The following is a 17,656-nucleotide window of genomic DNA, read 5'->3' on the forward strand; positions in this document are numbered from 1 at the left end:
AGAGACCAAACTTTCTGCTTCCGTGTGTGTTTTCAGCCTCGTTGCGAGAAGTAGCGCCCCCTAGCGACCATTGCCTCCCTGCCTGCCGGCGCCGTTCGCCTAGCCCGGCTTTCTCCGTCGCCGCCCGAGGGAGGGCTGGTCACGTGCTGGGGGCGTGGTCCGAACGGCGGCCTCTAAGGGTCACATGACAGGGGCGCGGGCCGGGGTTGCTACTGTTGCTTGGGGAGGGGGCCCGGAGTCCGACTGACCATGGTAAGTGAGCGGCTGCCGGGCTTAAGGCGGCGGCGGCGAGGTGCGGGGAGGAGAGAAGCGGGACTGTTCATGGCGGTGCGTCGCCTCGCCTGTCCGAGGCCTGCAGGACCGTTGTAGTATGAGCAGCGGCGGCGGAGGCGGCGGCTTCCTCCTTCCTTCTCCTTGTGAGGCGGGTTGGGCCTTGGGGGGCTTTTGAGGCGAGGGAGGCCGGGCGAGCCGTTGGCCGTTCCCATGGATACGGCACTCTCGGCGCGAGGGGCTTCCATTCGATGCCGCCGCCCCGCTTCCACCACGCGCTCCACCCCGCCTTTCTGGGTGACGCGGGCGGCGTGTGTTCCGCTGCTTCTTGAGGAGAAGGCAAAGTACGCGGGGAGGGGCGCTCTTACCGCCGGTGCCCCGGGAAGATCAGGGTCTAGGTTTCTCACGGCGGGCTAAGCGAGCAGGGCGGGGTGGAGGGAGGGAGGGAAGTGCCTGGGATTTTCGTGGAGTGCGGGACACGTCAGAGTCACCTGGGCTGTCTCTGGTGGCAGTCCCGGGTTTGGCTTCTAAGAGGAGGAAATGTGGGGTGGGGGCGTAAACCTGTCTGCGGGTTTATATTCTCGGGGGATTTATGCACCTTTTCGCGTAGGGAGAGGAGACCCTAACCACACAGTTACTTACAGTGCGCTGTTACTTCACGTGTTGCCCAGCAGCACTGGCATGCAAAACCTAACCAGCCTAATTGGGTTGTTGTAGTTGTAAGGTTTAATTTGAAGAATGCTGTTAGTAATTACCAGTAGGGATGAAAGGTGTATAGGGAACCCAAGAAGGAGAACTGGGAGCAGGTTGTAAGGATTGGACTGTGAATGCTTCTTTGCTGATTGTTTTTTTTATTGGCTTTATGTCCTGCATTTCTGCCAAGACACTTGAAGTGGTTTACAAATTTAAAATACTATAATATAAAATGAAGAGTTGATAGAGCCCTTTCAGGCCGACTGGGAGTTGGTGGCGCAAGATCCCTGGCCACCTACCCTCCCTCAGGACACACAGGTATTCCTGAAGCAACCCTAGGAAAGGTGTAGCAGGCACTATCCCAAATGTCTCAGGCCGCTGATGGTTCTATGAAGAACTGGGTGGTATGAAGACTTTGCCTGCACAACTGGTTGCAAGTGGTCAGGCTGAACCTGGAGTCTGCAGTACTCTAGGCATCACACTTTGAAGAAGGGCACTGACAAATAAGCATGTCCAGAGGAGGAGGGCATCTGAGATGGTGAGAGTTGTTGAAACAAAGTTATCTGAGGAATAGTTGAATGAAAATGTAAAGGACCCCCGGACGGTTCAGTCCAGTAAAAGGCGACTATGGGGTTGCAGTGCTCATCTTGCTTTCAGTTCGGGGGAGCCTGTATTTGTCCTCAAATAGGTTTCCAGGTCATGTGACTAGCATGACTAAACAGCTTCTGGTGCAGCGGAACACCATGACAGAAGCCAGAACGCATGGAAACTCTGTTTACCTTCCTGCCACAGCAGTACCTATTTATCTACTTGCACTGGCGTGCTTTTGAACTGCTAGGTTGGCAGGAGCTGGGACAGAGCAACGGGAGCTCACTCCGTCGCGAGGATTCGAACCTTCCGATCGCCAAGACCAAGAGGCTCAGTGGTTTAGACCACAGCGAGCCTATGTTTGGCTCGCCAAAGATTAAAGGGAGACATGAGAGTGGTCTTCAGATTTCTGGCAGGTTTAATGAAGAAGATGGAGCAGGCTTGTTTTTTGTTTCTCCAAAGGGCAGGACTAGAACCAGTAGGTGGAAAGTGTAGGGAAGCAGATTTCAGCTAGGTTTAAGGAGAACATTCCTAATACTAAGTACCATTTCACAGTGGAATAGACCACCTGAGGAGGTGATGATGGGCCCTCCTTTGCCAGAGGTAGAAATCCTGTAGTTACTCCTTGCACTGGACAGAGAGGGGGTTGGATTAGATTACCTCAAGGGTACTTTCCAAATTGCTAGTCATTTCATTCTAGCTAGTCATTTCATTCTAACATTTTTTTAAATTTTGGCAGGGTGCACTTTGTTCAGTGATTCCATCCAGGTGTATACTGATAGATAGGTAGCTTAATGGAACAGGTTGGGTATACTATATAGAATCCTTAGGAATTCTAGAACTGGTTTAAGACCTTCTTTATTACATATCCATCCATAACAATGCCTTAAAGAATCTGCATGTGGTCTTACACTCATGTAATAAAATGTAAATTGTTCAGGCAATATACTCTTGAGTCACTAGCAAAATAATATTTATATGAATCCTTAAGGTCAATTGATTAGAAGTGACTTGTGTCTGTAAAAAGCCTATGGGGGTATTAGTGAGCTTTCAGGCAGTGGCTTAATATTGCAAATGGGTCATTCAGATCTGGTTTTTCTGTGAGCATGATTGGTATGAGTGTTGACACATATTTTCATAGGCATTATGTTTTTCCCCATCAGTACTAGTGGGTGTTGGTGCCAGAATATTTCCCTGCTGTGTTTTCTTGTTCCTCTGCTGTATTAGTACTGCTTTGCTCTTCTACCTTTTCCAGTTTTAAATAGGTGCACAAGTATTTCTGTACCTGGGTACACACCTTTAATCCCCCCACTTGTAAATTCACAAAAGCAAACTTAAAAACCCTTAGTTATCATGTTTTATGACGTGTAAAATGGAGACTTTTGGTTCTACAGGGTGACTCATTTCCATATTTTTTTTAAATATAATAAGTCTTGTGCAAGACCACAGAGGAAAGTGGGAAGGTCTTGTGCAAGAAAGGTATTGCATAAGACCTCTATTTTTTTAAAGTCTCAATGCATGTACTACAGTTTGTCTCTGAGATATACCCTACATATACTGTGTGAAGATGTCTACCTTCTCTGAACTGGTTGGCTGAAATTTGAAGGTGTTCAGTGTATGGCAGTTGGTGGAAATAGGTAAATAGGCTGAGATGGTTTGGGTCGCCAGAAACAAAGTGACTAGGCTGTGTGCAGTTCAGAAAAAATGGAAGTAGGGGTGGCAGTAGAGACCACTCATCAAAACGTCACAACACATATGACTAAACTGCTTACTAAAAAAACAACATGGTAATAAGCGTCTGCACCAGGCGTGCCTGTAGCTGTATAAATAGGTTGTTTTTACTTTCTTTTCTTTGTATAGTAAGGTGAAATTCAGATTAAACAGATTAAAAAGTCTTGTATTATGATACAGATGTCTTGTGGATGCTGTCAAATCTTGCATCCATGAACAACACCTACTCCAGAATAAACTCCAGTCTGGAAGCACCCTGAGTCATTTACTTTGATATTTTAAGGTGGTGTGACAGTGCCTACAAGAATTATATACAGGGATTTCCTCAGTCTTCATAAGCTGTAGAAATCTTTGGTGTAGTTTGTAGGTCATAAAATAACTTTCAGGCATGGCTGGCTACCATTAGTAACACTTGGTCTGGTCGAGCTGCTGTGAATTTAAACCCCATGACATGCCAAACCAATGTAACTCCCTCCCTCCCGGCCCCACATGCTGAACTTCTGCTTTTCATGCAGCTGTTAAAGGCAAATGAAGTCTGCCAGACCCAAAGGTTGACAGTGCTAATTTGCCTTTGCTTTACTAGCCTACTTAAAAGGAATTTACTAGCCTACTTATTAATTAATAAATTAATTCTTGGATGGGTGGCAGATACTACCAGTACCTCTAGATGTTGAAATACTGAGGAGACATTTGCCATATATGCTCATCACTTGATGACTGCAACATCAATAATGTGTTTTGCACGCTTACGAGTGTGCCAAGAGCCCATACATAAATAACTCTTCAAATACAGCCTTTACTCTGGGGGCCTTGCGCATATTCAGCTGACAGTCATTGAGATGGCTCAGATTTAATGCTAAGGTTTGCTATTAACGGGAATGAGCCTCCTAGGACCCTTGGTCTTACATGTTTCTTCCTCCCAGCACATGCTGTGATCCCCTTCCTCTTAGTATATGACAAATTTGCCATCTTGTCTAAAGTGACAAACTATGCTTTGTGATTGACCGCATCATGTTCAGTGCCTGGCTAATTTTGAACACTGCTGTACAAGCTGAATGGCCTCTGCGTTCCAAAGCAAGACAGGATAGACAAATTGTAGTTAGACTTAAAGTATGCGTGTGTGTGCAAATATAACAACTGTGTGTGGCAAACACACTCATTTTAGGATTTGAAGGTGTCCCCCCCTAAATTAATTCATTTTATTGTAGATCAGTTATGTAGTGTGTTAAGGCACTCAACAATGTTTTCCAGTTCAGTCAGAAAGTTCAGTTTGTTTTGCCTTTAATGGTGGCTTATTAAATTCTTGTAGGGCTCCTTTGAAGTCTGGACTTCCATTGTGCATATTGTTTGGCTAGCTTGGTGTTTGCTTATCAGCAAGAATTGAATGCCATCTAGGTTTTCTTTTTTTACAATGCTTTGAGGCACTGAGACAGGATACAGGTGGTCTGTTTTGCTTCTGTTCCTCCACAAGTCTCCTGGCCCACTCTCCTTCCCTGTTTGCTTTGGGGCCAAATTAAAGAGTCCTGCTGATTCCTGAAAGAAGGAAATAGGACAAAAGGGATCAGTTAAGGAATGGGACAGAGGGCCTTCAGCTGAATCAGGCCTTTTAAGTACTTCAAGTATAGCCCAGGTGTGGGGACTGGGAACCTTTTGCCCTTGCTGTACTTAAGTTCCCATCAGATTCAACAAGCATGTTGATGGCTAGGGATGCTGGAAGTTGTAGTTCAGCAACATCTGACAGGCCGAAGGTTTCCCGCACCTGGTAGGCAGAGAGTAGCTAACGTCTACTCAGAGTAGGCCCATTGAAGTTAAGAAATATGTGATCCATTAATTTCAGTGGGCCTGCTTTGAGTAAAACTTGGTTGAACGCCACCCATAGTCTCCGGACAATTCATTAGCAACTGAAATGCATTAAGCACTTTTTAAATGTTCTTTGGATACCCGAAACCACTATTTCTAATAGTCTAATCCAGGCATGTCCAACTGGTCGCTTGCGGGGTGGGCGATCATGGTCGATCATGGGTTCCTGATCGATGGAAGTTGGTCGTGCTTGGTCTAATCTTTCCCTGAGTAGTGGTGCTTTTCTTAGATGAGGCACAAAAGATAGATGAGCAGCATCTGCAGCAATGGGACTAGGATGCAAACTATTTGGGGGTTTAGGGCATGGGGCCTTAGCCTGTCATTTCCCCATTTTGTTCAAGTGGCCCTCAGACAAAACTAGTTGCTGATTAGATTTCTGTAATGTAGTTTTAATGTATTTTGTAGTATTTTTCCCTTCCATCAATGCAGAAACATATATGTAAGAATTGTTTTAAGTTGCTTAAATTAGTTATCTGTCGCTTCACCCTTAAAATATTTTGATTTAAATTTATTCTTTAAGAAGTAAAGTTTTATAATTGTTATGGGGTAGCATGTGTGGTGGGGGGGCTACACTGGCACATAAGACATGGTGAACCAGTATTTCTGTTCTAGTATGATGCTTGCTTTTCCCCAAATGTGACAATTCATAACCGTGTTCTGTTGCTATCTCACACCAGTTCAGTTTCTACATCTGAAATTTTTGGTAGAATTAATTTTTTTATATATGTTTAAAGGAGCAATTAAAACAAGGGCCAATCGAACCTTTTCTTCATTATTTAGCTACACTTTGTGGCCGCTATATTGAACTTGATAAAGTTGCTGTTTATTTTATCTAAGACTAAGTGAATTTGGTTTTTATTGCAGAGTTTTCTGGGAGGCTTGTTTGGTCCCATTTGTGAGATTGATGTTGTTCTTAATGACGCAGAATCACGAAAAACAGCTGAAATAAAAACAGAAGATGGTAAAATAGAAAAACATTATCTTTTCTATGATGGAGAATCGGTTTCAGGAAAGGTAATTTTTTTTTTAAAAAAAGAAGTTTGTACTTTATGTAAGATATAGGGCAGAAACGGTATTAATGATATAACTGTTCCAGATAATCTCATAATAGAATCTAGATTCTAGTGTATAATAAATTGTTATTGTTGATGTTATCAAGTCAATATGTATATGTCAAAGAAGGACCAACACATTTATATTGTTGTGGAGGAACCTCTTTCAGTGTTGGCACAGGAGATAATAAGTCATCCTCATTAATTTTTATTACACAAATGTTTGATAATGTCATATTAATGATCTATGGTGTTAACTGATAATTTGTGGGTTTTATGCAAATTTAAAATATGTTAGATTAACTATCAAAATATTTAAGTTGTTGACATTCTCATTTTTATAAGTGGTTTCTCTTCATACAAATTCTCCCCGCCCCCCAATGCCTAAAACTACTCTGTATCTACATCTTCTAGTTCACAAGCTTGTCTTCTGTGGAGCTTGGTTTCAACACTACTTTTTTGCTTCTCAATTTGATATTGAAAGAATGGAAGAAAATAATATATTCTAATGGTTTAAGTAATAATACAACCAAATGTTGCTGCACCTGGGTCATATTTAAGGTGTTCTGTTTTTACAAATGTTATACAGGGGAACTGATAGTTCTCCAGATGTTGCTGGACTACAACTCCTGTTATCTCTGCCTAATGTTCTAAGAAGAGCCTTCTAGGATTAGACCAAAGGCCTGTCTAGTCCAGCATTCTGTGGCATGGTTGTATTGAACTGTTTTATTCAGAGTAGACTCACTGAAATTAATGGACATAAGTTGGTCTTGTCTAGTCTAACACTGGATACAACCCAAAGACTCTTATGCTAGAGGTCATATATAACCATCACATAAAGTTGCCAAGGATGGGACGCAGGTGGTGCTGTGGTCTAAACCACAGAGCCTAGGGCCTGCTGATCAGAAGGTCAGCGGTTTGAATCCCCGCGACGGGGTGATCTGCCACTGCTTGGTCCCTGCTCCTGCCAACCTAGCAGTTCAAAAGCACGTCAAGTGCAAGTAGATAAATAGGTACCGCTCTGGCAAGAAGGTAAACGGCGTTTCCTTGCGCTGCTCTGGTTCGCCAGAAGCGGCTTAGTCATGCTGGCCACATGACCTGGAAGCTATCTGCAGACAAACACCGGCTCCCTTGGGCAGTAAAGCGAGATGAGCGCTGCAACCCCAGAGTCGTCCACAACGGGACCTAACTGTCGGGTCCCTTTACCTTTAAAGTTGCCAAGGATAGTTTTATCTTCTACAATTTTTCTTAAACCCTTTATAACAATATATTGAGTCCAAAAATACTACCCCTGTTGTGATGGTTTTGAATTTGCCTTTAACACAATGCCTTCAATTCTGGCAAATGATTAGAAGGGAGTTCTGGTGCAATCCAGACCCACAGTAGGGGTTCTGATGTGCAGAAGAAGTATTTGTAAAGCCTGAACCTGCCCTATCTTCTACATAGAATATTCTATTGGAATTCTCTTACTTATAAAATGGAAAAGGGCAGTGTCTGTGCACATTGCACATGGCCAGATCCAGCGCCTCTGTTCTTCCAACCTTCTGCTATTCATTGCCCCTTTAGAATGCTGGAATGGTGCCATATCTATCTCCATTCTTGTCTTTTCAAGTCTTTTAAAACTTGTCTTTTCCTGCTTCTGTCATTTAATGAACTACTTTCACCCATTGCTAAACAGCTGCTTCACCAGTTTCTCTTCCCACAGTCCCATTTTTTTTAGTGTTGTAAATAATTGCATAAGGAGGAACTGGCAGGGCGCAGGGAGTGCTGGTGGCATCTAGCAAGTTTTAACCATTTTTGCTGTGAAAATTCAGTAAATAAGAGTTGGAAGAAGGAATGAAAATGCCATGTAGTCCAGCATTGTAACACAGGGCTGGAAAAGGGGCAATGAACCAGAACCACACTTCCTTTTGAAAAATACTGGTTTTATCAATTGCACCTATCTGTTTTTAACCGTTGTTTTATTTTGTTGCTGATTATTTTTTATTGTTCTACATTGCATTAGCGTTGCAAATGCAGTGGAAAGGTGGAATGAATATATATATATATATATAGTTTAAATGATCTAAAATAAGTTTTTGTACAAATGGATCATTACACTTACACCTTTTCATTGCTGTTTTGACTTTTTCAGGTAAACATAGTCTTTAAACAACTTGGAAAGAGGCTAGAGCATCAAGGAATTAGAATTGAATTTGTAGGACAAATTGGTGAGTCTCTTAGAATTACCATTTGGTATGGATAGCTTTGAGTGCTCATAACCCTGATATAGGAATCGTAATCTGGACTGGTCTCTTGGTAGTTGAATACAGTGTTCAAAATTAGCCAGGCTCATTTTGCACCAGGCTTTTGACCTGGGCACCAGGATGTCACATGACATCTCCACCATCAGGAGGCACATTCTGGGGATCATTGTATCTGAACTGTTTTCACACACTATTACCACATCCTGTAGAATTCTATCAGTTAATTTTTATCTGCACAACCAGGAGCCAAAATTTTATTTCTATGCAGTCTGAGCAGGAGTGGTGAACAACATTATAGTGAATTGTTGCTTGTCTTCACTTACCCCATCCCACTGCCCTGCTCACAGTTGTAAAGAATATGGTTATGTTATGAATGGTCCATGTCACCATTAAGAAAAAGAGCTCAGAATAGGCCAGTATATATATGTGGACTGTCCCTGGGTCAAGTGACATTTCTTCTTTAAGTTCTCAAAGCTCTTAACCTAGCTCAAGGTTGTCATCTGAACTAGGCAGATGTTTAACTGAGAATCAATCACAGTCAGTCCATCATTTGAAGAATAAGACTTAAGAGCCATCTTGCCCCAAAATGGCAACCATTCTGTTTTGGCGACTATAATATTGGTTAAGGAGCCATTTGGTGCCTAGCTTATATATCTGAGTTTCCAACACTGGTTGTCTAACAAGTATCCCGAAGATGTTTGTTTTGAAGTAAATAATGTTTGCTGTCTGTGATTCAAATAAATTGTATCTGTGATATGTTGCCAAGCAGCAGTTACACAAACAGCATGCATCTTAAAAATAGTAACTATATTCTAGCTAGATCAAATGTGGATCTTGAAGATTAAGATGCAACAAGTAAAGATGATGTAATTTATTGAGGCCACATCTTTGCTTTTGTTTTTTCTTGAAGAGCTTTTTCTTAAAGTTTGTATATTCTGTTTCATAAACCAAAATTTGTTCAGTAAATTCTCAGTAAAATTGTTCAGTAACATTTGTTCAGTAAATTCTCTCTCTCTGCTTATAATATGAGAATATAAAATAAAATGACACATTTTGGAAAACATTCTACTAACCTACCTTTAAGTTATTGAATTTACTCCAACAAGTCATTTGCTTGTTTGTCAAACTGACTGTTGATATTAAACAATGGTGGGCTGTTCTGCAGTATAATTAACAAAACAGTTGTATTTTGTACTTGTATGGAGGATCTTTGCAATACAACTGACATACTGAAGTTCTGAATTAGACCACACTGTAAAATAAAAAAAAAAATTTTTGAATTCACATGATTAAATGGAGATAGAAATAATGCCAATATTTTAATATCTTTCTATTTCTTTTCTTCTTTTCTTCTTTGACACTTGCAGCAGTCCCAAGTGTCAAGCCATTGTATACTCCTTAAGGAAAGCTTCTGTTACATTTCCTCTCTGATTCTATTCATTGCTTTCTTAGAGCTTTTCAGTGACAAGAGCAATACTCATGAATTTGTAAACCTAGTGAAAGAACTGGCCTTACCTGGTGAATTAACACAAAGTAGAAGTTATGACTTTGAGTTTATGCAAGTTGAGAAGCCATATGAATCCTACATCGGTGCCAATGTCAGATTGAGGTATGGAAACTGAAAAGTACTATTTCTGCAGTTATGGTTATAATAGTTTTAAACTTATAGCATTATATAGGTATGTGTAAAAATATATTATATATTATAAATTGGTTGTATCTGTTTGTGGAAGGAATTTTGATCTAGCAGAGACATCCACAAAGAGGGAAGGGGTTCTTTTGCCAAATCCCCCTTGCAGCCTCTCTCACCCCTTAAATTGAAGGAAGGTGGTATGAGGGTTATAAGGGGAAAATGGTATCTGAGAAAGTCACCTCCCCTCGTTTCCATGTGTAGGAACCTTTGCTGAATTGAAAGCTGTTACATTGCTGAAAGAACTGTTTCCATTAATGGAAGCGTACTTTTGAATCTAACCCATATGGATCCTTTTTCTCTCTGATCTGATGGCTTTGATGGAATTTTTTTCTTTTTTGGCCTTCAGAATCTAGATAAAATATCTTATGAATCAAACTCCCTATATGCTCCTGCAGGCTGGTAGGCTATTCATCTGAGTAGTCTCCAAAGCTGAGATTTTATGCAACCTGTGCTCCAAAGACAAAGTGAGCAGTCTTGTGTATCAAACGTCACTCTATACTAAGAAACTTGTATCACTTGCTTAGAATAATTTCTTATAACAAAATCATTTTGCTCAAATCATTTTAAGTTGTTTAGAGTAATATCTGATTGTGGCAGGCCACTTTTACAACAGCTGTTTTGCTAGCCAGAGCCTTGTTTTGAGTGTAGCACAGCAGCTGAATCCAGTGAGAGAATTGTGCTTGTGAAACAAGTTGCAGAACTTCTCAGTGACAACTAAGCTTTTGCACTACTGATTGCAGAACAATGTTAATTCTCAGACTTATTCCACTAATGTTATGTTGGATGTTGCCCTTAGTTACATAGATTAATATGCAGCTTTTGAGAGATAATTGGAAGGTATTTGAGCCAAAAGGCATGCAGTGATGGAAGACTCTGAATTTCTGTTCTTTAGTCATTATTAAAATACTTGATTACAGCATTGTTAATTTTAAGAAATACATAAATGAAAACAAGTTGCAATAAAATGAAAGAAATAAAAAATTCTACATAGTAAAAGTAATTAGCCATATAATAAATATGATTATAATAATGATAACAGGAAACTATATGGAAACGGTAAAAAAAGCTTTAGCAAGCAATCTGAAACACGAATTTGGATGTGCCTGCCTTAAAAATAATATGTAAACCTTAGATTTAAATGTAAGTGGGTCCTCAAAATACATTCCATCCTGTTTATAGGGCTGTAAAGAAATACTGGATTGAATCCTTTCAGTTTGCAGAAGGGATTCTGGTTCAGCAGAGACTCATGCTAGATTGAAGGAATAGATTTCCTCTGCAGCATCCCACCACATCTCCCATGCTGTACCAGAAGGACCTTCAATCCTCTCAAGCCAATCTTCATGGAGAGCTGCAGGGGAGTGGGAATGAATTGCTTTTTCTCTTCTACCTGCTGAAGCTTTAGAGTTCTGCTGCAGGCATGTCTGGTTCCAACCCATTGTGCTAATAAAAGTTGGAATCACCTTCTCTTGCTTTAGGGAACGCTCTTATTAAATTCTTATTTTGGCCTTGCAACAAAAGGAATTAGAATTGTGAGCAGATTGTTTTAATTCAGATTTAACTGCTAATGCAGTTTATGAATCTCAATATAGTCTATTTCTGATGTTAGCTAATTTGATAAAGTTGGCCACTTCATGTATGTAAAATATTCTGTGTATACAATCTGTGCTAATTTCCTGTTTTGTAGGTATTTCCTTAAAGTTACGATAGTAAGAAGATTGTCAGACTTGGTAAAAGAGTATGACCTTATCGTTCACCAGCTTGCGACATACCCAGATGTTAACAACTCTATTAAAATGGAAGTCGGCATTGAAGATTGTCTGCATATAGAATTTGAATACAACAAATCCAAGTATGTATTATGAATAAGGGAATGTGTGACCTTGAAATGGGTAACCAGGGAAACTCCTTCAGGTTAAAAGTGTGGAACACATAGCAGTAATTAACTGGTTGCTAATGGACCATGTATAGGTATAGGTGGGTGAAGCTGACCTTCCAAAGTTGTTACACTTCAAGAGTATTATATTACTCTGTTCTTGAACCAACTGCCCACATGGAAACTTCATCTGATACAAAATGCTGCAGCTAGAATTATGATTACTATACCAGCTACTGGTACTGTACTGTGATTTTGATTACTGTACTATATTGGCTCCACTGACACCCAGTCTGTTTGTGAGCTCAGGTAGTTGGAGGAGACGCTGCTCTATGTCCCATCAGTGTTTAAGATTGAGTTGCTGGGTATACATAAAAGGTCCTTTTTGAGAACTCTACCCAAACTTTGGAACTCCTTTCTCTGGGAGTCCAACTGGTGCCTCCTTGATGACATTTAGAAAGCAGGTGAAAACTATTCTGCTTTGGTGGCTTATGACGATTTCTTAGTCTTGCCTCCTTTAAAACTGTTTTGCTGGTGGCTGTTTTTCTGTGTTTCTTTTAATTTTGCTATTTTTTTAAAAAAATGTGCTCATTGTATGCCAATTGAGTGTTCTGTTACTATGAGTGGGATTCAAACTAAGTTAGTTGTACTTATCTAAAAGTTAGACATTACTGACTTTTCACATTGATTGCAGTGGACCTAAGTGCAAATAGCTTAGTCTGGATCCAATTCTACATGATGCAAAAGTAGGATACAATTTTTTTTATTTGTTATGGCATCAACATTTTGAAATCTCAACTTACCTTCAGTGCATATTGTGATAACTTGTAACAGTCTCTACTACTACTAGCACTTTCTGTTCATTGGGCTTTAAAGTGGCTTCTGAAAACATACTGCCTGATTGAGGAATAAAACTGAGTAGCAGCTATAAACTTGAGTGTGGCTCTGCTCTTTGGTAAAACGAGTAACCCTGTTCAATATAGATAGTTCTGTTTTCTTATCCTTTTTCAGCAATATGAATACACAAGACCATTGTAAAATGCTGTAAACTAGTTTAAAAATGTTAAATTCTGCAGTTTACAAGCCCCCTTCCTTTGTTTCTGTAAGGTATCATCTAAAGGATGTGATTGTTGGAAAAATTTACTTTCTCTTAGTAAGAATAAAAATTCAGCATATGGAATTACAGCTGATCAAAAAAGAGATTACTGGAATTGGTAAGATGAATTTTGAAACTGTCATTAATATTTTTACTTTTAATTTGATGTGTTCTAGAACTATCTTTTCTGATATTTCCAATTTATAATAGGCTGTTCTATTTTGCATATGTATGTGTAGCTAGTTAGCTTCTTTTAGCTGTATATAGTGACCAATACTGGTTTGCAGGTAACTAGTTTATGCTTCACAGTGAATAGGTTCCTGAAACCTCTGCCTTCAACTGTGTATTTAGCAATATACATGGAAATCAGTATTCTGTTCAGCTACTTTTCAACTTGAAAGACCTTCTTGTACAATTGCTTTGCACTTCTAAATGTAGTAATATTTCATAATTGGCGTGGTGGGTAGGCTCCAAGTGGCAGATATGATTCACATTAAACTGGGGTAACCTGTTCAGATTTAAGACTTGGGTGACAGTTGTTTACTTTGACTAACTAATCATGTTGTTGGTCCTGATTAACAGCTGTAATCAGGGCTCATAATTCCTCTGAGGTTCTGTTGTATTGGACTGAGCTGGGGAAGTACAAATATTGGATATTACTAAGAGGAGCTGTGTCTTGAAGAGCTGAGAAGTAGTGATATTTTCTGATTACCCGTGTAATTCAATACCTATTCATGATCTGATAAGGTATAACTGCTAAGGGGCTTTAGTCCATAGAAATAAATAAATGTATTCAACTAAATATGCAAAATTGAATTAAAGGACTTAAAAAAAATACAATTGTTTAACTAGGACCTAGTACCACGACAGAGACCGAGACCATTGCAAAGTATGAAATAATGGATGGTGCACCAGTTAAAGGTGAGTTGGTATTTGTTAACATTGTCAAAGCATTTTTATGTTAAAATATAGGTTGTTTCTCTAAATTGAGTGTTAATCCTATTATGGAGTACATAAAAATTATCTTGAAGCCTAGACTGGTACAAAAAGAAAATCTAAAGCACTAAATACCAATTTTGCCTTATGCATCATTTAAGTGCCTTAAATGAATAAGGGGCTCCTAATCTGGGGCCTTCACTCCTTAATACCAATTGGATAGTATTAGTTGCTTTCATAAATTAGAAAACTGATTTCTGGTTTGTGCCAGGTCTATCATTACTTTTTCTTGTGTTCTTAAGAGTCAAGAAAAAGAGTAGGGAAAACATGGACAAATGTGCTACCCCTGAACATAAGAAGAGCTCTATTGGATTGGACTAGTTTAGTGTAGCATCCTCTCTCCCACAGTAGTCAACCAGATGCTTATCTTCTGCTGCTGTTCCGCAGCAATTGGTATTCAGTAGCAATTGGCTTGTCCCTTTAAAGCCATCTATTAATCACCCTGCATGTTGTGATAACAAATTCATATTTCAGCTTTGCGCTTTGTCTGTCCTGAATTGTGCTCCCCAGCTTGATTGGATGACAGAAATGGATGCAGAGCCATGCTCACATTTAAATATATAGCTGTTTTCCTTTTTAGAGGCTACTCCCGCCCAGATTAAAAGGCATGTTGGGATTTGGTGTGACTTACTTAAGAAGAAATTCCCAGTCCCCTTCTTTTTAAATTGATGTCATGCCATTCCCTGTGACTCCAGATTATTCACTGTCAGGAACTATTCTAATCCTTTAAATGTTGAGGAAAGAAGCAAAACTAATCACAACTTCTTTTTATCTAAGGTGAATCTATTCCTATAAGACTCTTCTTGGCGGGCTATGATCCTACTCCTACAATGAGGGATGTGAATAAAAAGTTTTCAGTAAGATACTTCTTGAACCTAGTATTAGTTGATGAAGAGGACAGAAGGTACTTCAAGCAACAGGTATGACAGATTGTGCACTGAAGTATTGCAATGAGGTGGATTATTATTTATTTGTGTTGCCTTTTCTGTTAAAAAATATTCAGGGCAACTTTCAAAGTACTAAAGCCAGCACCCAATAAAACAATAATTGGGATACTTAAGCAGAAAAAATGCAGTCCATTAAAACATCAGTAATAAAAGCAGAACAATGCTAATAAAAATCTTATCTCCCATTACCTGCTTAAGGGAAGACTTTATGAAACAATGTTTTTATGTGCTGCCAAACTGTCTAGAGTGGGAGCAAAGGAGACCTCATGAAGAGAACTGTACAACATGGGCACCACTCCATGCTTCAGCATAACTTTCTGAAAAGGATTGTGGCTTTCAGTATCTAGGTTTTTTCAGAAGTTTATATGGAAATGCTAAGGGACGTGCGCGAGTGTTCTAGGAGAGATGCTTCTATCTGTGACATCAGTATGTTTAAAATATGAAGCCTCTAAACTGTACATTTTCTTTCACCTTAAACAGGAGATCATTCTTTGGAGAAAAGCTCCTGAGAAACTGAGGAAACAACGAACCAACTTCCACCAGCGGTTTGAAAGTCCAGAACCACAGGCATCAGCAGAGCAGCCTGAAATGTGAACTGGGTGTTGGGAGTGAAAGAACTGTTGATAGATCAGCAGGTTAAAGGTGGCAACAGCCTGTAGGGAAGAAGGCCACCCATTTCAACAGTCTTCCTCATCTTACAGTGCTGCATTTCCCACACTACTAAAACATTCTTTAAGTAAACATTCAAGTGTGTACATACATTTAAAATAATAGCTTTCTCAAACACTGGAACTTTCTTAAGCTATTTTATACTGCACATTTTACTTTTTGTCTGGTGTGATGCACTCAGATATATGCATAAAGCTTAAAAAAGTTACGTTTTCCCATGCATGTAGGCTGGTGCATTTAAGTTTTGCTTATCATCGATGGTAGACTAAAGCATTTCCTCTTCCTATACCACAGTCATATCATACATCCTTCCTCATCGTCTACTGCCTGTATCCTTCGAAACTAATAAATATATTGTTCTAAAATGACAAATTCAGGGTTTATAATGGGATTTTGTCCATACACTTGGAATAGTTCTCATGCCAGAGTTTTCAGACTTTGTCTCTTTCTGAGGAATGTACATAATAAAACAAGCTTCTTTCTCATACTAGCTTTATAAGAGGGGTGATGACTCTTCTAATTCTTTTCTTGGCACCTCCATCTTAATGATTCTATTATCAAATTGCAAAGCCCTTGAAGGCTTATATGCCCTAAGCGAAAATACAGAATTATCCCATTAAGCTGTGTTTCAGTGGCAAAGGTGTGTGAAAATGTAGCTTTTACTGATTACACTTTTGGAATTCGGGTCATAGGCACAAAATTCAGATCACTTTGCATTAAAATGCACACTTCATCTTACCACCTCAAACATTGGCTTGTAGGAAGGTCTGTGTATGTAAACCAAATTGAATTCTAAGTAGGCTTTGGAATTCTGTCTAGCAAAACACCCAGTCATTTTTAACTTTAGTGAATTTAGTCTTTGGACAACCCTTGTTAGCCTCCATCTATCCACAATTAAGCATGTAGTTTTCAGAAACGGAGTTTAACTACGGTCACAATATGGAACCTGCTGAATTAGATGGCTACTCATATTTGTAGTTCACTTGGCCTATCTACCAAGAATGTTTCTAAACTTCACTGCAAGTGTTATTGGTTACCTTACTTTATGAGTAAGTGAAATTCTCAAATTATACTTCTGTAAGAACTGTTTTACTACCATGGCACTTTGATAAAGCAGTCAAAGATGCTGCGTGCTGGGATATTTCTCTTTAGTATGGATGCCTATGACTGAGAGAACTTAACTCCCTCATGTAAGTGCCTATTCAGAATTTCAAACAAAAAATGCCAAATATTTTCATGGACACTTGCATGTTGTAATCTGGAAACTATTCCAATAAATTTTTGAAAACTGATTGTATTTAACCAGCCTCAAATTGTGCAACTATGTATTATAGACATAATAAACTGCTCTTTGAATTATTAAAAATAGCTGTATTCTCACTAAAATATCTAGATTGTGTCTTCAATTTTACATTGTGCTGTAGTGAGTTTCACTTATAGAATTATTGAATATCTTAAAGTTAGACTTGGGATGTTCTTAAATTTAATGCATTGTTGGGGTGGAAGAAATTCTAGTTCATCTCAAGTTTTAGTGATCACGGACTACCAAAACAAAACTGGGATTCTCGATGGGTGGCATACTTTCCCTTTGAACCTGTTCATTTAGATATATTTCTTACACTGGCACAACAAATTTGGTTGAAGTGAATTGAACAGATCAGAGCATTGTAGGCAGCTAAGTGGTACTCTGGGTAGAAGTACTGAAATTAAGGGACCTCAGTTAGTCATGCCTATTAATTTCAGCATAGGACCAATCCATTTCTTTCAGTTAGACGTGTATTTTTGGAGATCAGCATTTAGTGCCATGGTGACTAATTATCTAGATAGAGACAATTTTCATATCTAAAACCAAGCCATTATAGTTTGCAACCCCATAAAGGAATATGCTGCCTTAGGATGTGGTTGATGCATTAAAAATAAGTGGCAGAATTATGTGGTTTTT

The 17,656-nt window shown here is 39.4% G+C and overlaps 1 protein-coding gene across 2 annotated transcripts; it reads left to right on the forward strand.

Annotated features, from left to right (window-relative positions):
* The first annotated feature begins 141 nt into the window (after positions 1-141).
* Positions 142-17,100, forward strand: VPS26A (VPS26 retromer complex component A). 2 transcript variants are annotated; one of them, XM_053388462.1, is made up of 9 exons: positions 142-252; positions 6,007-6,156; positions 8,329-8,404; positions 9,893-10,049; positions 11,818-11,982; positions 13,114-13,220; positions 13,955-14,023; positions 14,876-15,018; positions 15,526-17,100. In XM_053388462.1, exons 1-9 carry the CDS (start codon positions 250-252, stop codon positions 15,637-15,639), a joined length of 984 nt encoding a protein of 327 aa, XP_053244437.1. In that variant the 5' UTR covers positions 142-249; the 3' UTR covers positions 15,640-17,100. The 2 variants fall into 2 exon arrangements, with proteins under 2 accessions (XP_053244437.1, XP_053244439.1); XM_053388464.1 differs by lacking the exon at positions 142-252 and adding an exon at positions 1,370-1,501.
* Positions 17,101-17,656: the final 556 nt, after the last annotated feature.

This window comes from Podarcis raffonei, chromosome 5 (assembly GCF_027172205.1).
Source record: "Podarcis raffonei isolate rPodRaf1 chromosome 5, rPodRaf1.pri, whole genome shotgun sequence".
NCBI lineage: Eukaryota > Metazoa > Chordata > Lepidosauria > Squamata > Lacertidae > Podarcis > Podarcis raffonei.